General features: G+C 37.6%; 1 protein-coding gene across 1 annotated transcript in view; it reads left to right on the plus strand.

Moving 5' to 3' along the window:
• Window positions 1-16,985, plus strand: part of pik3r6a (phosphoinositide-3-kinase, regulatory subunit 6a) — a 22,044-nt gene extending 5,059 nt beyond the window's left edge. Inside the window, exons 3-6 of the mRNA XM_042758186.1 lie at window positions 7,073-7,146; window positions 7,507-7,621; window positions 8,468-8,538; window positions 15,972-16,985. Of these exons, the coding sequence (XP_042614120.1) occupies window positions 7,073-7,146; window positions 7,507-7,621; window positions 8,468-8,538; window positions 15,972-16,090 (379 nt within the window). The 3' untranslated portion in view covers window positions 16,091-16,985. The remainder of the gene's footprint in view (window positions 1-7,072; window positions 7,147-7,506; window positions 7,622-8,467; window positions 8,539-15,971) is intronic.
• Window positions 16,986-23,874: the final 6,889 nt, after the last annotated feature.

A 23,874-nucleotide genomic window follows, 5' to 3' on the forward strand; every position in this document is an offset into this window, starting at 1 on the left:
TTAGGCAGCAGATGCAAAGCATACTCAGCTTTTCGCTTAGGAGCCGAGCTGGTGACCCAGCCACTCAGCGGTGGTACAGCAGCTGTAGCGATATACTCAAAGTATATTGGTCTCTCTAAAGAGAGATCTCAATTCGTCTGTCACCGACTTGACGCCTCCGTTCCCTCCTTCAAGGAACGGGGGTTACAATACATAACTGAGACAGTCTTAAAACACATTTGAGTGATTCTGATTATGTAACACTGATGAATAATGATAAAAATCTAATTGGCTCTAAACATTCATGTTCAAAATTATTCATCCCCCAAATGTCAAATTTTGTGCAGAATCTTTCATTCTTCAAAACCACTAAAAAACACTGCCTATAAGTGCTTAGAAGCTTCTGTCACCTCTCTACTGCAGTCTTGTCTCATTCCTCGACTGAAAAAGCTTTCAGATCACTGATAATCTTTGGTTTTTGTCACAGTGTCTGGTTTGTGTATCCCTGGGTGTCCGCTAGAGGTCTCACTTCCCCATATTGTCACCCCACCTTAGGAACTACATTTACATTTACATTTAATCATTTAGCAGATGCTTTTATCCAAAGCGACTTACAAATGAGAACAATAGAAACAAACAGATCAACAAGAGAACAACAACGGTATACAAGTGCTATGACAAGTCTCAGTTAGTCTAGTACAGACTTTAAGAATATGATAGACAAGAAAAAGAAAAGATAAGTACTAGTATTAGTTGGTTAAGTGCAGGCGAAAAAGATGAGTCTTTAGATGTTTTTTGAAAATGAGTAAAGACTCTGTTCGAATTGAGATCGGGAGGTCATTCCACCAGCTGGGCGCAGTCCAGGAAAAAGTCAGTGAGAGTGATTTTGAACCTCTTTGGGATGGCACCACAAGGCGTCGTTCACTTGCAGAGCGCAAACTTCTGGAGGGCGCATAAGATTGAACTAATGAGCTTAGGTATGTTGGCGCCGTGCCAGTGGTCGTCTTGTAGGCAAGCATCAGTACCTTGAATTTGATGCGAGCGGCTACTGGTAGCCAGTGTAACCTGAAGAGGAGAGGAGTAACATGAGCTGTTTTTGGCTCATTGAAGACAACCCTCGCTGCTGCATTCTGGATCAGTTGCAAAGGCTTGATGGTACATGCAGGAAGGCCCGCCAGGAGAGCATTACAATAGTCCAGTCTGGAGAGAACAAGAGCTTGGACAAGAAGGGTCTAATCTTCCTAATGTTGTATAAGGCAAATCTGCAGGACCGGGTCATTGTAGCAATATGGTCTGTGAAGCATAACTGATGATCCATCACAACTCCTAGGTTTCTGGCTGTCCTGGAAGGAGTTATGGTTGACGAACCCAGCTGTATAGAGAAGTTGTGATGAAACGATGGGTTAGCTGGAACCACCAGCAGTTCAGTCTTAGTAAGGTTGAGCTGAAGGTGATGGTCATTCATCCAGCTAGAAATGTCACTCAACCAGGCTGAAATGTGAGCAACTACCGTCGGGTCATCTGGTTGGAATGAGAAGTAGAGTTGAGTGTCATCAGTGTAGCAGTGATAGGAAAAGCCATGCTTCTGAATGACAGATCCTAATGACGTCATGTAGATGGAGAAGAGAAGTGGTCCAAGTACTGAGCCTGGAGGAACCCCAGTAGCAAGTTGTTGTGACTTAGAAACTTCACCCCTCCAAGACACCATGAAGGATCTACCAGAAAGGTAGGAGTTAAGCCACTGGAGTGCGGTTCCAGAGATGCCCATCTTTCTGAGGGTGGACAGGAGAATCTGGTGATTAACGGTGTCAAATAGACATTTCCCAAAAGCCTTGTCTGTACTCATCACTGTTCATTGTATTCAGCTGTTCCCTCTTACATTGTTTGCACCTGTCTATAAATACCCTGTTTGTTTCTGTCATTGTTATGGAGTCCTTGTTTAATGTCACTCTGGTATTTCGTGTTTCCTCGCCGTTGTTCATGTTTCTTGTTTTTGGACTGCTCACCTAGTTTTTGACCTTTGCCTGGCTGGATTATGATTTTGGATTACCCTTAATAAAACACTGCTTTTGGATCTACCTGTTTGTGTGCGTGTCATGACAGAAGGACTCCATCATGCTCAGATCCAGCGGTGTGGGATTTCGAATCCGTTCCCAAGCCACCATGGAGGAACGGAGGGGGAGACTTCTGAACCTAACCACCCTCCATCAAAGGGGGAGTGAGGTGGATGGTTTGGCTCAGAAATTTTGGACTATGGTAGTGGGGCTGGGGTATAATGATAAGGCACTTCAGGACATATTTAACGCATGCCTGGATGACCCTGTGCCTGGGTGGGAGATGAAGGGGCTGGAGATCTTGGACTTTTGGGGGTTCACCAGTTACCTACACCATCGTGCCCAGTGGGATACACCGACCACACCCGTCTCTCCAGACATGATGGCCGAATCTATGCCTGGGTCTCCAGACAAGATGGCCGCCAGCCCAGCGCCACTGCACAAGATGGCCGCCAGCCCAGCGTCACTGCACAAGATGGCCGCCAGCCCAGCGCCACTGCACGAGATGGCCGCCAGCCCAGAGCCACTGAACAAGATGGCCGCCAGCCCAGCGCCACAGCACAAGATGGCCGCCAGCCCAGCGCCACTGCACGAGATGGCCGCCAGCCCAGAGCCACTGAACAAGATGGCCGCCAGCCCAGCGCCACAGCACAAGATGGCCGAATCTACGCCTGAGTCTCCAGACAAGGTGCCACCGACTCGCCATCATAGAGGGCGGAGGAGGAGGAGACAGGCGTCTACCGTTCCTCAAGGCCCGGAGGCCGTCCCCGAGCAGCCCGCTGCCGTCCCCGAGCAGCCCGCTGCCGTTCCCGAGGCCGTTCCCGATGCGGAGGCCTAGGCGGTGCCCGAGGCTGTTCCCGATGCGGTGCCCGAGGCCGTTCCCGATGCGGTGCCCGAGGCCGAGACGGTGCCCGAGGCCGTTCCCGATACGGTGCCCGAGACGGTTCCCGAAGCCGAGGCGGTTCACGTCTCCACAGGCCGTCCAGAGCACTTTCACGTCTCCACAGGCCGTCCAGAGCACCTTCACATCTCCACAGGCCATCCAGAGCACCTTCACGTCTCCACAGGCCTTCCAGAGCACCTTCATGTCTCCGCAGGGCCTCCGGAATGGCAGGTTCCGCTCTGGTCGCACAAGTGGCGGGTTCCTCCCTGGCCATCGGCACAGCCTGCTCCTCACTGGCTCCCCGAGTGGCAGGTCCCGCTCTGGCTGCTCAAATGGTGGGTTCCTCCCTGGCCATCTGCATGACCGGAACTGACTGATCCTCCGTGGCCACCTGAACTGCCTGGTCCCTCGTGGCCCCCTGGACTTTCGGTCCACCCTGGCCCCCTGGACTGACTGATCCACCTTGGCTACCGGTGGAGCCATCGCTGCCTGTCCCTGTTCCCCTACACGGGCCTGGCCCTCCATCCCTCCCCCTGTTCTACCTCCACCAGTCCACCTCCCTCCTGGTCTCTTTGTTTTGTTTTTGTTGTTTTGTTCTGAGGAGCATCTGGAAGCTGCTCCTTAGAGGGGGGGGGTAGTGTCACAGTGTCTGGTTTGTGTATCCCTGGGTGTCCGCTAGAGGTCTCACTTCCCCATATCGTCACCCCACCTTAGGAACTACATATCCCACAAGCCTTGTCTGTACTCATCACTGTTCATTGTATTCAGCTGTTCCCACTTACATTGTTTGCGCCTGTCTATAAATACCCTGTTTGTTTCTGTCATTGTTATGGAGTCCTTGTTTAATGTCACTCTGGTATTTCGTGTTTCCTCGCCGTTGTTCATGTTTCTTGTTTTTGGACTGCTCACCTAGTTTTTGACCTTTGCCTGGCTGGATTATGATTTTGGATTACCCTTAATAAAACACTGCTTTTGGATCTACCTGTTTGTGTGCGTGTAGTGACAGTTTTCAAATTGCCACTGCTTTCTATAAATTCAACCAAATAGTTTCAATGAAAGTTTATTCTGGAGACTGAACAGGCCACTTAAGTTCATCCTATGACTGATCCCTGAACCAAGCATACGTAGATTTGTGTGTATACTTAGTGGTAGCTGTCCTGCAGGAAAGTCCTAAAGTTCCAGTTTGGTCACATCGCTCCATAAAACATTCTTCCAGAAGACCACAGGTCTACCCAAATGAACTTTAACATGTTCAAGTTGGCCTTTAATGTTATTCTTGGTCAAGAGTGGCATTCAGCAAGATGCCCTAACACGAAGCCCATACTTGTCTAGTGTTCTTCTTATACTCTGCATTGAAATGTTTTCTACTTGAATTTGCATGTTTGCTACTCACGTCAGTACATGCATAGGCTAAGTTTATGTATGTGTAACAGCTCAAGCTAATTCATTTTTATTTATTTTTTTAAAGAGTTTCTAAAGGCTTAATTGTGTTTTAAACCATTCCATACAAAAGTAAAGTAAAAAAAGTGACTTAAAAACAGCAGTGTTGAATAGGGGTTGAATAATTGCTGTGTTATTGAAAAATCCTATAACTCAAAAATATTACATTATTTGTTGACATTTTCACTTTTAATATGTCAGTAAACTGTTATAAATCTTCAGAAAAGCTTGTAAAGTACTGCAGTCTCCGAAAGGGTTGAATAATTTTGATTGCAACTGTATACTATGGGGCCCAAATGTCTGTGACCACTATTGAAAATATTTCTTCTTTGTTTACACATTATGTTATCAGCGTCACCAGTGAAAAGTTTGATTTAAAAATGTAGGTATACAGTACATGAATATCAGATTTTAGGCCCCTCATACAAGATATAATTCTTCTTGTATGTTCTGCTGTAATTATGACAGCACTCCTTTTTTTATTTATTTTTTTATTAAAAGTAACTGGGAGTGTCAGTATATTAACCACGATTATTTTTGCATGTTCTTTAATGAAATAAAATAGCTGTTCTTATTCAGTTTAAACATTTTAATTAAGAGTACTTCATTCTGAATGGTCAGTCTCAGCATTCTATGGTCAAATATTTTTCTATAATAACTATTGAATATGCAGTATGTAAAACTGTCAGCTGCACTGCAGACCAAATTCTAAATATTGCAGAGAGCTGTTTCTCCCATCCCCTTCTCCTCAGACTCGACGCTCATGCAGGTTGCCAGATTAGAAACAGGAAAGAGCGCACCTTAGGTTAATGAGCTGATTTATCCACATTTTAATATGCCTGTGGTCAAAGAGCTTTTTAGATGGATGCCAAGGCTTTTTAGGTCGGGGAGAATTTGTAGTCTCTGAACCCATTCGCTTGCTGGCTTCCGATGCTGTGTTTTTCGTCAACTGGCAACCCGTGGTGCATCAAAATACTATTGGGTAAATTGGCAGTGGACAGAATCAGTCAGACCAAAACAAAAACAGTCATTCTGACAAAGAAGGCACATTTCAAAGTACTGTAGAATAACTGACTGTAGCATTGTTTTTTTCATGAAACAAATATGTGTACTTAACATACAGTATTATTTATATTTCAGTACAGTCAAAAAAATTACACACAGCACCTTTAAGACTCTTTTACACAAAGTATAATGCCATTATCATTACAGCTATGATGTGGACTTCCCTATTCTCGAATTATTAAAACTTTATAGTTATATTTATCATCCTTGGTTAGAATGGCCATTTAACCTCTATAACCTACCGTTTTCCCAGGCAACTGATTTATTTTTTTGTGAATCACTCTACAGTCTCTTTCTTTGCATGTAATAAGTAAGTTAGATACAAAAAAAAATTTTCAGGGTCCATTTATGCATTTATTTTGTAGGTGGTAATGTAATAGGTGGGTCCTGATCATCCTTTCTGTGTTGTAAATAATCCTTTACATATTATGTTTTGGTTTTGTTCTGTACATCCAACAGTTGTAAGTTCAAAGTGTACCCATATTATTAATGTTTTTAGATTAACAAAAGTGTTTTCTTTTTACATTTGTGTTACATTTTCACATTCCAGATCAAACTCAATCACTACACGAACTGTAAACTACTATATGAATGTAATAACCATTTTTGTCAATTATAATTGCCAGTCAACAACCAAATCCACAAGCCTTGTGCGGTTTGTAAAGCTGATCTGAGATCCTGCTCACCATCACATCTGCAGTCATCTGTCATTCCTGTTCCCTTTACCAAGAGCTACAATCAGCTAGCTGCCCTTCATTAAAATGTTAACACTTTGTTTTTGATGCTGCCAGAGTGTCTAATGCATGGATATTGATTTCCCCTCACAATCATTTAGGGAAGAGCTTTGCCTATCACAAAATCAGTGGGGCATTTCTTCCCAAGTGTTTGATTGGTTCTCATCCTCCACAGTCTGTCTCAACTGAACTGGAGAGAAACAGAGAGAAATCCAATGGTACAGCTTCATCGTTAGACTGCATATTTTGTTAATTCAGGAACTGAATGCACTCTATCTGACACAATAAGCCTGCAAAAACTGTCACATATTAATTAACTGGTTTTATTCAAGTCAAAAATATTGTTTTAGATCACAAAGAAACTGTTAATTTATACCAATAAAATTAATTTTTCAAATCAGGTATAAATTGTTTTAAGATAACATTTGCAGGTTATCACTTTTCACAGTGTGTTAAAAAGGCATGTGTTATTTGAATATCAACTATGATTTAAATGGTTCAACTAATTTAATCTAATAACCAACGATATCATAGAACGTTTTATACATGAGTACATTAGCACTTGTATTCAGCGAGTTTTAGCTGATATTCCTTTTTACCTGCTTAACACTGTAAAACGTTTGACCCTGCAACTGTTATTTTAAAAAGCTATTTTTATCTGATCATACATTTAGCTTTAGTTTTGTTGGTGAAACACTTTTTTTTTAATTCAAATGACCAACTAAATTAATCTAATTTTAATAATAATAATAATTAATATAATTAATTCATTTTAGATGTTACCACAATCACATTAGCAGTTTTTTTTTTTTCTTTAAATTTTAAATGTCTTTTTTTTCCTTTTAAGTCTATAAATGCTTCTCATGCTTTAGAACAGTTTTTAGAACAACATATTTGCCCTTCCTTTTGTTCTGCAGGATGGATGATATGCAGTTATGTAAAGAAATTACAAGACTGAAGAAAGAGCTTCAAAAGCTTTTGTCTATTCCAGGTGAGATCCTGGGAAAGCCTCTTAAATATATTACAGTAAAAATTCAAGAATGACTGTTTTAGCTATAAGTGTTTTTTTTACAGTACATTTCTAGAAGTACATTCTACTGTACTATTACTGAAGTTACCTATAAAAATGACATCTCTCTCTTCATTTAACTGTTTTTACAGTTTTCTAAAAGTAGCACAACATGCACTACAAATTAAGCCACTAAATGGTCCAAACTTGCTTTGCATAAATTATTTGTAAACACTTATTTTGTTTTTTCTGTTAGGGCAAAAAGTGGCCTGGCTTTAGTAAGCATGACGATGAAAGCTGTTGCTTGGTAAAATAATAATAAAAATGACTTCACATTTTCAGATAATGACAAGTCTAATGAAGACAAGCAGAAAGAGGAAGAGCTTCTGAAACAGATTCATAAATTAGTGGAGGCCAGAGACTTCCTGGTAGATGACGTGGAGTTTGAGCGTCTCAGGTGAGCCAATTTCACCATGCTGTAAAATGGAGGAGGCTGACACACTATTCATTTGCACTCTTTATTAAATCTGTGACTTAGCTCAATTCTGGGGCAGACAGGATTCTTTCTAAGGCCGGAGGGGTAAAAAATCATTACTCACACTCTAAGTAAAGCAGTAATAGGATTTTATTTGTAATAAAGCCATGCTGCCACATTCTGTCTCAGCAATTTCAGGAACTGAATTCAGGAAAAGTCTGTTCAGTGCTTGTGGCGTCTGCACAATTTTGAGATTGAATCTAGACTTTGAATCCAGTGTTTATGTTTTGCATTGTGTATAATAATGATAATACATTAACATAATATGAAGGCATTCGACCCCTAAAAGGCTTCAAATATTTTATGTATTCTTTTCATATATTCTTTCAGTTTTAGTACATTTATATAACCAGTGTTAAGAAATAATAACTATATTGCAGCTCCATGTTAATAATTATCAGCTGAGGAAAAACCGGATGTATTTTCAGTCCATGTGGAGTTAGACACTGTGCACATCCTGTTACCGGCTCTGTGTAGGTCCATTTTCAGACAATTCTCAAAGGCTGGAATGAAAGTCATGGAACATGTAGCAAACCATTCACTTCTACTGAGCAGAAGTCTTTTGTAAATCCAGGAGAATACCATGAACACATAAAGAGATATGATAAATGAATGCACATTATATTTTTAGATTACATTTCCCAGCAATAATATGAAAACCTTGAGCTAACTGAAGGACTTGAAGACCATGCATAAATAGCGAATGATAAAGTCAGTCTTCCCATAATGCATTGCCTCATAATCACCATGATTGCCTTTGCTATACAGGGAACGGGAGGAGGACAAAGAGATGGCTGAATTTCTTAAGTCCAAACTACCAAAAATCTCTCAAACCAAGAGTAAGTCATTCTTTTACAGCTTGTAGAACAAAAGCAATGTTTATGATTTTAATGGTCACTTTGGTTAACCAGAGTTTCTTTTTAAAAAATGGCACTTCATGGCCAAAAGGTTCCCAACCCCTGTTGTAAACATTAGTCATTCATTTGCTGTTTCAAATGGTTTAGCCCCTCACAGAACCCTACCTACTGTAACTCTAAATGCTGTACTGTAATACACTACATGTATTTTGCCCAAATTTTTGCCCCAATTTACAGTCTGGACAAACTGACACTAGTAGCTGAAATTTAGAGCCAGTCTGCAGATTTGAGTTGACCGATTTCACAGAAAATTGTATAGAGTATGATGGTCACAGACTCCAATTTTTAAGCTTCAGACTCAGATTCTGTCCAGTCATGGTAAATCATCAAAACTTGTTTGATATTTTGAGAACATGTATTGTTTTCATTTGTCAGGCATCTGCTAGCAACAAGGCACATTTCTGTGTGAGTTTCTTGTGTTCTGAACCACTTGAAAGTCAGGTAGTGAGTGTCATTTAGTGTATGATATGCCCAGTTTTTCCTCTGTAACTGTTTGTGCCTAGTTTGATGCCTAGTTTGATGCCTAGTGTTTTAAAATCTAAGTCCTTCAGATTTTAAAAGTCGTTTAGTGTATTCCTTGTATGTCTTAACACTAACCCTATCATTTAGTTAGCTAATCATGTACATACATAGATCACAATGTTCCAGTCCTTACTAGCAACTTTATTGCCAAACTTTAATATCAACACCTAGTACAACATTAATTTGTTAATGTAATAAATAAAATGCATAATAAAAATAACAAAACAATAAAACTTACTACATTTACAGCCTAATTAACAACTTCCTTGGCTGCTGGCCCTGGCCTGTCCTGCCTTTACTCTATTTTATGCATTCTGAAATATGTGGTTATTGTTTTGAATGGGTGAGCATACAAATAGATCTAGCTGATAAATTGGAAAAAGCACATTTATATTAACACACATAAGCTTTACCTTCTGGACTGAATTATATGGTTAGGAATTGAACTATTTTGACAGTCAAGTACAGATTTATTCCACCCATTAAAATGACATAAATGGCTTTCCCAGGTCACAGGCCAAATACTGGAGGAATAGCTGCTGAAAACTCATCTTTTCCATCACAGGAATAAATTGCATTTCAAAATATATTTCATAAGAAAATGCTAGTTACAAACATAACTGTGGTTCTATGACTAAGTGGAAGTCCGCCAGAGGCAGTGCTGAAAGCACTAGGGGAAAATCTCTCATGCTTGTGTTTGACCGAGAACAGAATAACAAAGTTGTCACCTCATGACTCATGATGTGTCTTGAGCTATAATAACACATTAACATGCTACCTCGTCCCCTAGATCATTCTTGTGATACGGAGTGACCAGAAACTCTGGTGGTTTTCCACTTAGTCATAGAACCACAGTTAAGTTTGTAACTAGTGTTCTATTTCCTTTTGCTCCAGACAAGCTGAACTCCATGTTGCTGCAGCACAAATCTCAGAGAGTGACACTCCCTTGAATGCTGCCCAAGATGTTGCCAAAGCATGAGTAGAACCAGTGAATAGATGAAGGCACAGACAGCCCCACAGACTCATACACATGAGAAATTACCTGTGCCACCCAGTGTGTTTGGAAAGCACAGCACCTCTGCGCATTTTGCTAAAACAATCAAACAATTGGTCTACTGTCTTATCAATGTAAGTCCTCAAAGATCTAACTGGACATAGATCCAATCATATGTCAGTTTGATCTGCTGGCAGTGAAGCCAACACAATGGGCTGGTTCATAAAATGCGAGGACAAAACCTTGGGTAGAAATGCTGGATTGGGCCACAATGAGACACTACTGAATCCATTACTCCAGCGCAGACAGGGAACACTCAATGATAAAGCATGGAGTTCACTCACACTCTTCACTGTTGTGATGGTCAAGAGAAATGTGTTCTTAAATGACAGCCATTTAATATTAGGCTCTAGGATATATAATATAATATAATATAGGATATTGGTTTAAATGGGGGCTGACACAAGGAGTTTAGAACAATATTTAAATCCCAAATCAGACTGCACACCACATGGAGGACACAAATGATTAGCTCTTTTCAGGAAGGTATAATCCATCAGACCCAAGCGTAGAATTACTAAACTCAGATCGATGAGCCCCTATTGCTGCCACATACACCTTTAATGTAAAAGTTGTATGACCAATTTCCAAAAGACATTGTGGCTAGAACACCAGTCACAAAACACTTTCGTGTGGATACAGGTGTGGATGTGTGAAACCATGGCCTTGCAGGCCAGTGGGGAGCTACTAACAGCAGATGATGGCCACATTCACACACTTGACACAGAGTCCTCCAAATTATTCATAACAGGGGAAAGCATACTTTATCATGTCTGGATGGAAAGCAGGTTGGTCTGAGCCCTGACAAGCAGTTTGAGAGCCAACTGAAGTGCACGCCGTGATCTTTTGCCTCCCTGATGATTGATATAAAAAACAGTCACCCTGTTGTCTGTGCACACCAGAACATATTTTCCCCTGTGAACAGACTGAAAATGAAGAAAGGTAAGAAACACTGCTGTCAACCTAAATTCGCAATATGGTCCAACAGATGATGAGCTTGGTCGACTGCTTGCTTGGGTGATGCTGCACAGACTCCTGTGTCAGGTTGAACTTCCTCAGCTGGTGAAGAATGTACAGTCTCTGCTGGGCATTTTTGACAATGGAGTCTATGTGGAACTCCTACTTCGGGTCCTGAGAGATGGTGGTGCCCAGGAAACCTCAATGACTTTACTGCAGCCACAGTGTTGTTCATGATGGTGAGTGGGGGGTAGTGACCCTTCCTCCTGAAGTCCACTATCATCTCCACTGTTTCGAGAATGTGAAGCTCCAGGTGGTTAAAAATGCACCAGACAGCCAGTTCTTTAACCTCCTTTCTGTAAGAAGACTCATCACTCTCCTGGATGAGGCCAATAAGTGTGGTGTAATCTGCAATGTAAAAAAACATCCTCAGAACCTACAGTACTGTTGCCTTTTAGGTGTTGCCTGAATAATCAAGCGCACGATGATGGGGTAAAGTCCAAAAGGAGTTTTTAATCATAAATCAAGGAGAATATCCACAAGTCCATAAACAAACAGGGGCGTGTCTAGAGCATTTTAAATGGGGTGGCCAGTCTGGGGCACTGGCTCAAAAGAGGGTGTATACACTCACTCGTTTAAACAAATAGTGACAGCTTTTTTAGTGGTAATGAGCACTCTTTGCAAGCTTTCTAGTCTATGATCCATTTAAAATGTAGAACTTTGTTTTTCAGCCACACACGTGTCAAAGTTTCGGGAATGACATCTGCATATTTATGTGGGATTCACATCCCAATATGTGAAAATGGGCATTAAGACTAGAGCACCCTCACTAATTTTAGAAGCACCCTCAGTGATTATTTCTGGAACCTGGTTAATATGCTTTTATTGCAAAACTATATACAAAAACAACAAAATACAAATGCACTTAATAAAACAATTGAATAAATGCATATTTATAAGTTAAGCACTTAACTAAAATAAGTAGGCTATTAATAAAATAAATAACTAGAGAAGGCTGACTATAATCAGCTTGCTTCCATTTAATAAGATAAGCCTACTCCTCATCTGAATTAGAAAAAAAAAGCGCTTCTAGACTTCAGTGATGCAAGAACGTTTGAGCATACACGTAATCTCTGAGCAAAAGCAGAGCCAATTCATAAAAGAACAATGTATATTTAAAAGCACACATCCAGTTTTGTGTGAGTGAAGGAAAACAAATAGTAAAAGAATATTCGTGCTCGCGCATTACATGGATCACGTAACATTATGCGCTCTCGATATCTGTCAAATATCACGCTATAGAAACCGCCTAAAATTAAGTATAAAGAGGAGAAGAAAGCGGCCCTAGGTAGCTACACATGCCAGCATCCGCCACTGCCAGATGCAGTTAGAAATTTACCAAAAACAAGTCTATAGCAAGACATCGGGGGGGGGGGCAGCCAAATTTCAGGGGGGGCCGTTGCCACCACGTAGACACGCCTCTGTAAACAAACAGTATCAAGTGTTCAGCATCTTAAATTCAAATAATAGCAGCCAATGAATATGGGGGAACAAAGGACATAAATACAGGGGAGAATGCAATCAGGAAGAAACATAACAGGTGTGTGGCTAATTAACAACCAATAAGACCAATGAATTAGTAAGGAAACAGATTAACCAGGGAACTAATGTGGGGGAACAGAAATACAGAGAAACCAAAACACAACAGAAACATGACATTGCCTGGGGGGGGGGGGGGGGGGGGGGGGGGGTTGGGGGGGTCCAGATTGATGCGGAAAAGCGTAGTTTTTAATGTTCCTTAAGTGATTCAACAACTGAAGATGACCCACCTGACTTCTCAGACACGGTCTCACTTCCAGTTTGAAGTGATTTATCTGCAGGCAAATTTTCTTCAGCTATAGACATTACTGGAGTAGCTTCAAAAAGCAAGTCAAAGGCAGCCACTGACATCACATCTCCTTCTCTGTATGCATCGGTGGTGATGGTGTGATGCATGATTCAAGTTGAGCTATCTCTTGTACCTCCATTTTAGGCTGAGCTTTAGCCAGGAGAGGCAGTAACTCTGCTCAGTATCTCTACTGCAGAAGACAGCTGGTCAACTTTGCATTCTAAATAAGAAGATTTAGTCCTCTTGTTCTTTTTTTCAATCTGAAATATTTGTTCATGCTTACGATTGATTGCAGTGACACTGGAAGGAAGTAAACCTTCAGATCCTGATTCTAGACCCACCGGACATGATCAGTGCACAGCGAGCAGCATTATGGCGTATTCTGGGCATGGATCAGACATTGCCCTTTAAGATGAACCACACCAAGACATGCGGCACACTAACGTTATCCATCCATGATATACATTACAATAGGGCACAGCATCTACATGTATCTATGTTGAATCAATACTCACCATAAATCCAGCAAAAAATCCAGCAAAAAATTATTTTTCTTTTTTTTTGAAAAAACATCTTGTGGATATCCTGAAGAACTCTTCAGCAGCAAGCTGCACAAAATATCGTCACATCCGATTCAATCATACAATTACTCATGAGAGACTGAGAAAGAGGTTGAGATAATGTGTTAAGGGGTTGTTATTATTAGGGCTGGGCAATAAAGAAAATATTTTCTGATTAATCACCCTTTATTAGTCACCCTCTTGCATGATGTTACAACAGATAAGCCTGTCATTCATTCAGTGCTTAACATGGTGGAAATACTGTTGACAAAAACAAAGCAAAATGAGTGATTTGCAGTGCTGAGGTGAAATGCTGTAGTTCTGTCAGGACCACTATGCAGCCGCTATGCAGCCTAGCCCAGCCATGTATCCTCGCATGGATAAGAGCAGGGAGAGCAGCGATAACCCTCCGAGGGTAAACAGAACCAACATAAATTCAATAATTTAATGTACACATTTTAGAAATTAGAATTATTGAGTTACTAATAATCAACATTAAACCTGGTAAAAAATATTTATTTAATTTTATATGTGTTATATTTCATCTGCAACAACAATGTGAACATTTATAAACATCTGTTTGGCCAATAACTTTTAAATGCATCATTATGCAAAAACATGAGTTCTCCGCATAAAGACCCATGGCTGGCAGATTAACGTGCTACCAACATGGTAGGATGTTAAATGAAATTAAATGTGGTGGATGTTAACAGTGACAAGAAAATTAACAGGCCAGTTTACATTGACAGGGTGCGTGTAACTATGTGACAGAGCAGTCCGTTAAAGACGCAGTCGTATGACGTGATATTATGTCCAAAATCTTGCCTACTCAAAAGTGTGTACTTTTTCTTCACTAAAAGAGTTACATACTTTAAGGGCGTAGGGCGTAGTAGAAGGCACATTGGGGATGCAGCATAGTTCTCAGTCAAGCACAAACACGAGGGGTTTCCCACTAGTGCTTTCAGCATATTTCAGATATTAGAGTTTTACTGTATTTTTGATCAAATAATCGCAGAATTGGTGAGAATAGAGGACTTTAAAACAAATACTTAAGAAATTGTATATATATACAGTACAGGTCAAAAGTTTGGAAACATTACTATTTTTAATGTTTTTGAAAGAAGTTTCTTCTGTTCATCAAGCCTGCATTTATTTGATCAAAAATACAGAAAAAAAAAATAATATTGTGATATATTATTACAATTTAAAATAATTGTTTTTAAATTTATTATACTTTAAATTATCATTTATTTCTGTGAGGCAAAGCTGAATTTTTAGGATCATTATCACATGATCCTTTAGAAATCATTCTAATATGATGATTCATTATCAAAGTTGGAAACAGTTCTGCTGCTTAATATTTTTTCAGAACATGTGATACTTTTTTAGGATACTTTGATGAATAAAAAGTAAAAAAAAAAAAAAAAAAGAAGAAGCTATGTTTTTAAAATATAAATATTTTGTAATAACAATATACACTACTGGTCAGTAATTTGGGGTCAGTATTTTATTTATTTTTTTAAATAAAATCAATACTTTTATTCAGCAAGGATGTGTTAAATTGATAAAAAGTGATAGTAAAGAAAATATATTATTAGAATATATATTATTAGAATTTTCTTTTATTTTGAATAAATGCAGTTCTTTTTAACCTTTTATTCATCAAATATATTAGACAGCAGAACTGTTTCCAACACTCACAATAAATCAGAATATTAGAATGATTTCTAAATGATCATGTGATAGACTGGATGTTACATGTGACACTGAAGGCTGGAGTAATGATGCTGAAAATTCAGCTTTGCATCACAGGAATAAATTATTATTTTTTTTAAAGTATATTCAAATAGAAAACTATTATTTTAAGTTGTAATAATATATCACAATATTACAGTTTTTTCTGTATTTTTGATCAAATAAATGCAGGCTTGATGAGCAGAAGAGACTTCTTTCAAAAATATAAAAAAAATTAATTAACCAAAAACATATACCTATACAACATATATATATATATATATATATATATATATATATATATATATATATACACACACAGTGTATATGTGTATATATATATATATATATATATATATATGATTTTTGATTTGACAGCATTGTTTGATAAGAAATGTGACATTCACTCAAAAAACTAAAACAAACAAATAAAACATTGAAAACAACACAATTCCAGTAACAGGACATACAAAACTAAATATAAACTCCTGGTTAATAAACTAACAAAGAATGTATTAGACAGATCTGTGCTGGGAAAATGTCCTTGTTACCTTGTTACTCAGTTAAAATGTCTTACTGTGAGTCATTACATCTTTGTGTATTAAAAAAAGCTCTTTGTCTATGAAACTCTTTTATGTAGATGTTGCTCGCAGTGGGAGGAGGCCACCCAGAGCTCAGCAGAACTCTACTCCCTTTGTAACCAAGACAGGCCTCACTTTGCTGAAAGAGTGCTGTGGATTCACCTGCTCTATAATGTAAAAGGCACACTTTCGGCAGTGGCAACAGGAACACACATTCTGGAGCCTTGGATGAGGACGACATTTTAATGACACCAGGAGACTCAACGAATATGAAGTGAACCAACATTAGAGGTTTCTGAAAGACAAAGCTCTGAAGTTGTCTGTTAAGGAATAGCAGTCTATGCATCACTCTTTATTTCTTATTTTTCCCGCACACATTTGCTCTCTTTCAAACTTCTCTCATTTTTTTCTTTGAAAAATCCTGTTTCTTTGTATTACAGAGAACATTTTGTGCCCTCTCAGTGGTCCTGCTGTCAGCAGCTCAGTTGGTTTGCTGTCATTCCCTACCCTTATCTTTTCTCTCACGATACATTCCTACAGAACTGCAGTACCTTTGACTTTGTTATCCATAAATGCTCAAGTTTCAGTAAAAATACTGTTTATACTTCTGATTCTTAGCCAGGCCAGGCTCATTGGAAATCCGTGCCTGTGGCAACATTTGAAAGAAAAATGTTTCAGTGAGTGGCGCTAACAGGGTGTTCAGTTTTATCCGAAATGGATGAACGTTAATCTGGCAGTTTTATTAGGTTGCTTTTTATATGTATCGTGGCAGTTTGGAAATGAAATGTCAGTGAGTGGCATTAAAATGTTAGCGAATGTGAAAATAATGTACCACCTTCATTAAACTACCTTAAACTTAACCGATAAAAAAAAAAAAAAAAAAAAACTCACTTAAGGAACAATGCCATTTTAACTTGCTTCTATAAGTTCTTGAGCTCTTTTATTGTGATTTGTGTTTCACGGGACTCGTACCCGAATTCTACACATTGCAAATGGGTCATTTCATGTCAACTCAACCAGAGGTCTCCAGCTCAAATGTTTGATTTTGCTAATATTTTTTCTGAAGAAAGATAAACATATGTGTGAGTGATGAAAGCCAAAATATTAAATGTCACGGATGAATATTTACTGAGTAATCCACTATTTTGTAGAGGGGGTTGAAATGGCAATTTTCACCTGAGATTTAGAGACAAAATACAGGGGGTTAAAATGACTTCAGAAAGATGGCAGCATCCTTATGTTATTTTTACACAGATATTCAGTCTGTTAGTAAAATCTGTTGACTTTAGCAATCTTTGTTTGCATTATGTGCCAATAGTGACCATTCATAAATGAGGAAAGAGCACGTTTCAAGTTTTTTCTCCAGAGTTTGTAGGCCTGTAACTAAAAAAGTATTAAAGATATCATAATGCCCTTTTATATATTTGGTCTTAACAAACTTCATTTTTGGCATCTGTATTTGTAAGGCCCTATATGGTTCGGTTCCTGAGATATTGGAATTTCAATATTGTTCCATGGGCAAATAGTTAAATTGTACCCATTTTCATCACTGCTGACACTGTCAAATATGCAAATAATAAGAGTAACCAAGAGTTTAGGAATGTACAGAGTGATATGTCAGATTATGAATGACCAGGATTAATCATTAACTCTAGGTAAAGTATGAACAGTGAAAAACATACTGCGGTTAAGAATTACCCAGTGTTAATTATTTCAAGTGTGTGTGAGAGACCTTAAATGTTTGACCTTCTTTAAAATATACCTGAAACTGATTCAAAAATAGAATCTTGTGTATAGACTATAGAGAGTAATGTGAACTATATAGAGACTATAAAAGGTAATGTGCCTCAACTTGACAATTTTAGTGCATTTTTAGCACTCAGACAAATATGTTCTATGCATATTGTCCTGATAGAGAAAAACAAGATACAATTTTCTACTAATTTCAACATTATTTATTCTTCAGACATTGTTCTTTAAATAAAATAAGTATTGGCTGTATACAAAGTGACCAACATTTGGTTTTCAACCGATAAAAAATAGGTAATATTCTCATTGAGATCCACATATCTCTGGGACTGAATGATGTACTGTAGGTCCTTGAAAATGAAGATTCCAAAAAGAAAAGTTTATTAAGGACTAGAATCTAAAATCATATTGCAATTTCTTTATTACTACATGAGTTATAGGCACACAAACTTTGGAAAAAGAATACTTATGGCACTCAGACAAGTATGTTCAATGCAGTTGTTTTGATAGGGAAAAACAAGATACATTTCTAGTTTCAACATTACTTGCTCTTCAGACATTCCTCTTTAAAAGAAAAGAAATATCTTATTTTAGCAAAGTGACCCACATTTGGTTTTTGACCACTGAAATTTAAAGATTTACTCCTGGAGCCATACTAAAATTCCAATATCTCTGGAACTGAACCATATACGGCCAAGAAAATGCCAAAAAGGAAGCTTGTTAAGACAGTATATCTAAAAGGGCATTATGATATATTAAATACTTTTTGAGTTACAGGCTTGCAAACTTTGGAGTAAAAACTTGAAAAGTGCTCTTTCACCATTTTTGAATAATTACCATTGGCACATAATGCAACAAAGATTAAAGTCAACAGCTTTTACTAACAAACCTACCAATCTCAGTGTAAAAATAACATAAGGATGCTGCCATCTTTCAGGAGTTATTTTAGCCTCCTGAAATTTGTCTCTGAATCTCAGGTGAAAATTGCCATTTTGACCCCCCTCTACAAAATAGTGGGTTACTCAATAAATATTCATCCATGCCATTTAATATTTTGGCTTTCATCACTTTAAATGTTTATCTTTCTTCAGAAAAATATATTAGCAAAATCAAACATTTGAGCAAGGGACCTCTGGTTGAGTTGTCATGGAATGACCCAAATTCAATGTTGTATCAGGTGAGCTAATGAGCAAATTTACTATGCTATAAAAGCCACACATATGGAACTGGTTATATGATGCAAACGTCAAAATGTATTAATTTATAAATCATTTACTATGTTAAAAGTGTTTTGAGGTCATAACATAGTATTGTTCATGGAACAAATAAGTCTATTTATCAATAATCTGCCGCTTAATAATAATTTATGTGAAAAGGAATATAAGTTGTCTATTTTATACTGCTTTACAGCTTTGTATTTCTGCTGGAAACTGCAGTGAATTGTATATATAGGTATGTTTTCCAATGAACCTGGGTTGTTCTTAGTCCATGTACGGTGGCTAATGAGATATTTGCGCCACTAGTTGAAAAGCAGGTGCTTGCACAATAATAATAATAATAATTAAATGAAGAACATTTCATTCGGGTGAACATCATCTAATAGAGCCACACATCAATAGCCTGTCCTTTCCACAGCTTGAAGTCCAGCATGTCTCACAGTGCCACAGCATGTTGTTTATGTTCTCTGGTGAAGTGCTTTCAACAATGTCAAGGGCGCTTCTCTGTTGAGACAAGGCTCCATAGCAACCAGCGCATAGAACAATTCATCTTTAGTTGCTTTTAGTGGCTTTTTATTAGCTAGAAATGTTGTTAATCAGGACTCAGTTCACACACTTATAGAGCATATTTGTAGATGATAATTAGAGAAAGATCAACACACCATTATGGCCAGGTGAATCTAAGAATAATACTAAACATTATTACTAAACATTTTGTTTGCATATAGGTGCAGGACTGTACTAAAACTTAACAATAATTCAACTAATCAGCTTTGACCCTTAATGTAATTATGCTTATCAGTTTATTCATTTTATGTTACAGGATTAATTACAGTATTAATAAGCATTATGAGGCATTGTATTAAGGAGCCTTTTAATGAGTAGTTAGACTGCTGTGGCCCACGGCTCTCAGCAGTGAGCATTGTGAGTGGAAACCCCTGGCGACTCTTGTCTTAATGAGTCTTTTTTGCTAGTTAAAGGTCGTTCCTGTCACTCGTACACTAATCAGCTGACTGCAGTCTGTCTCTTCTGTGATTTTCTGAAATCTTCTCAAAATTTTTGGTTTACATGATAAAATGTGTTATTGGGTTATTATTATATATTAGCTTTGAGATTTCTTCATGTTTGCCCTTCATATGTAAAGACTCTGGCCAAAATTGCACCTGAAATCAACCCAATTGAATTAGATTTTTATGGAAACATACCATTTAAAGAAAAGAAAAGAAAAAAAAGTAGGCTTAGCATGAAGGTATGCTCCTAAACCTATAACAACAAAATCAGATTGTATGAAAATGCATGAATTCATATGAATGAAAAAACTGAATTCCCATGAAAGCGTGTTGTCATCAATGTTTTTTAGTAAGGATTATTTATATGCTATTATAGTTTTTATTGATATTTTGAATTAGATTTTATTTTTATACTTTCCGTTTTTATTTTAGTTTTAGTTTATTTTTTATTATTTTTGTGTTATGCCATTTTTAAAAATATTTCTTTGTTCAGTTTTAATTTAATTTAACATACTTATTTCAGTAAGTTGCCATGGCAACATTTCTAATTTTCATTTAGATTTTGTTTTTCATCTAATATTTATATTTTAATTTAATCGTTTTAGCTCACAACTGCTGGTTGTCATTTCAGTTCATCCATAAACAACACATAACCATTTCCAATGCAACTGTGGCCCAAAGGGATTTTTCTTTAAATATCATCTGGAAAACATCTGCTTACTTTAGTAGCTGCTGACTGGATGTAAAATATAAAGGCTGGGTTTCTCTACGATGTGAAGAGAGTAGTGTTAGAGTAACTGTTTCCCCTGAGGTTGTCTCCTTTATGAAAGGATAAAATAATCAGGTTACACTCTGAGTACTTTCATATCGCTCTCATCTATCTTTTTCTTTTTCTTTGGTTAGACACTGATGTAGTCCAGGTTTAAGCTTAGAGTTATTTTACATGTCTTGTTATGCTACACTGTCAAATTACTTTCGATGAAACTGGTGGAGCAAGCTTGTGTAGCTATTTTTTTGTCTGTAGAAGCTAATGTATTGCCTCAGGTGTCTTTATACAGTCTATTGACAGCTACCAACATGATTATGATTATTTATAATGATACATTGATTTGCTAAATCACAATATAAGTTGAGGCATTAATGATAAATGATGAATAAGCTGATGTTTTAGCATTTCCAGTGTTAAAATTTTAACTTTAATTTTACAAGATACATTTTAATATTTAATTAATTTATGTTATTGATGCATATGTGGACCTTTATGTATGTAGATATGTATGTACTTGTTTATTTACATATTTACACTACCATTCAAAAGTTTGGGGTCAGTAGGATTTTTGTAATTTAAAAAAAAAAATAATAATAATAAATGCTGTTCTTTTGAAGTTTCTATTTAAAAATCATATCAAATAATCCTGAAAAAAAGCAGGACAGCTGTTTTCAACATTGATAAAAATAAATGTTTCTCAGTAAATTAGAAAGATTTGATCATGCTACCCTAAAGCCTGGAATAATGGTTGAGAAAAAGTCAGCTTTGCATCACAGAAATAAATTACATTTTTAAAATATAATAGAAAATAGTTATTATAAAAAGTTGCTTGAGGAAAAACAATTACATATAAATTATTGTTTTAAGCTGAAAAGCGATATAGTCTCTGTAATGTATTACTGTAAAATGCAGACTGTTTCAAATCATGGATCTCTAAACAGTTTATTTTGTGGATGTTCCAATTGTTTTTCATCTTAGATCAGACATTATGAAATGTACATTTTAGTTATGAAAGGAGGAAAACATGTTGATGACAAATTATGCTTTGCACACTGAAAATGATTTGCATAGTTTCCCAGATGGTTCCATCTCTTGTTTTAGAATGGCACTTGTTATCTCTGATCTTTGCACAGAACAGGCTACACTCTGATAAATCCAGTCTCTCCACCATGAAATATGCATGCTAATAACCCAAGGGTGTCTGTCTCCTTAATGAATGGCATCAGCACGTCCGTCAGTCTTATTCACTTATGCTGTTTGTTAAATCTCTTCATACTCTATTCACAGATCTATCCAAACCCACCTGGACCAGTCAGCTGTACCCACTACATTTCCCTATAGTGAAGCAGGACAGTTGTTAATCTGTAAAATATCTATGAATATGTTTAAATAAAAGTTTCTATTCAACTTCAGCTGTTTACAGATTTGTTCTGAACATTTCACCAAAGAACCATGTCTCAGGCTCCTGTACTCAAGGCTAAAATAAACCTTAGATGCACCACGATAAAGGTGTTTTATGCTACAAATAAAAAGATCCTTCCAAGGTTTTTTTTATTATTTATTTATTTATTTATTGTTTGGGAGCTCCCCGCCAATGAGGTACGCTGGATTCCAAGTGCACACAGCCAGTGTGATAATCCATTCATTTAGATTCAGGGTGATGTCAGGCACTCAATCTCACTGCTCATCCTCCTCATATTTTGTGCACAAGAATGATATGCAAATGCTATCCTGATTACGCAAAATATATGCATATTGGTCATATGCAATACTGTACTAGAATACTGAACACCAGGGTCTGAGACATCCAGTTGTTTGATCTGACAATGCAACAAGAAAGTTGCCATGGTAGTCTGAGTGTTTAATCACATTCCATTTTGAGTATGGATTGTAATGTAATTACCTAAATAACATATTTTATTTTCATTCTTCTATTCATGCACATAAATTATTGCACTACAAAATAATAATAATAATAATAATAATAAATAAATAAAATTAATTAATCATGTCTTGTTTCTAGAAAAATATCTTAATGTTTAATAAGATATATTTGCTTGAGAAGCAAAATTGCAAAACTAAGACTTGTCTTAGGAGAATATAGTATTTTGAGTTTTTTCTTGTTTTAATCATAAGCCTCTCTAAGTGTATGCTTAAAAAAAGAATATATAAATATATCTTGTTTGTTTGTTTGTTTCACTCAGAGTAACTTAGTGAGTCCTTTGATGAATTTCATACATATATTGGCATCATGGAAAAATTAATGCCTCATTCCTCTTCAGACTGGAATCTAGCCTCTTTCTTGTATAACAGTAAAGCAACCAGTTGCAGTGATGACCTGTTTTCCCAATAGCGTTAGCATACACAGCTAGAACAGAGTGAGATAAACTCCTCTTTGATTACACATCAAGCTTCCAACCTGCTCTTGGGCATTTTCCTTGCCACAAGCAGAGGTGGGGGACTCGAGTCACATGACTTGACTCGAGTCAGACTTAAAGGGTTAGTTCACCCAAAAATGAAAATTAGGCTGCATTTTACTCACCCCCGAGGCATACTAGATGTATGTGACTTTCTTCTTTCAGACGAATCCAGAGGTGAACAAAGGCCTCCTGTAGCGAATCTATGCGTTTATGTAAGAAAAATATCCATATTCAAAATGTAATAATCACTTAAATCTAACCAGGAGAATTATGTATGTGGTCAGCTTTGCGCATGCGCTGCTCAGAAGTGAACGCGGAAACGCAGTGGAGAGATCAAAACAAAACAACGGTCACTAATTAGAAGTCTCTTTAACCTGGTTTACACATAACTCACTAACATTTCTAATTTCTAATATTCAAATCCGTTAAAGGATTTTAGGCTGCATTAATTAGGTAGACCAGAACCAGGCACATTTCCCATAACACCTGAAGTACTTGCTACATCGTTAGAAGAATGACATCTACGCTAATATTAGTCTGTTTCTCTCTTATTCCGAGGTCACCGTAGCCACCAGATCCAGTCTGTATCCAGATCAGATGGTCACTGCAGTCACCCGGATCCAGTACGTATCCAGACCAGATGGTGGATCAGCACCTAGAAAGGACCTCTACAGCCCTGTAAGACAGCAGAGACCAGATCAACTAGATGAGCCCCAGAGACAGATACCCAGTGAAGACCTTGTCTCAGATGACCACAGGGACAAGATCACAGGAACCAGTTGAGTCCTCTGCACAAT

This window comes from Cyprinus carpio, chromosome A6 (genome assembly GCF_018340385.1).
Source record: "Cyprinus carpio isolate SPL01 chromosome A6, ASM1834038v1, whole genome shotgun sequence".
Lineage (NCBI taxonomy): Eukaryota > Metazoa > Chordata > Actinopteri > Cypriniformes > Cyprinidae > Cyprinus > Cyprinus carpio.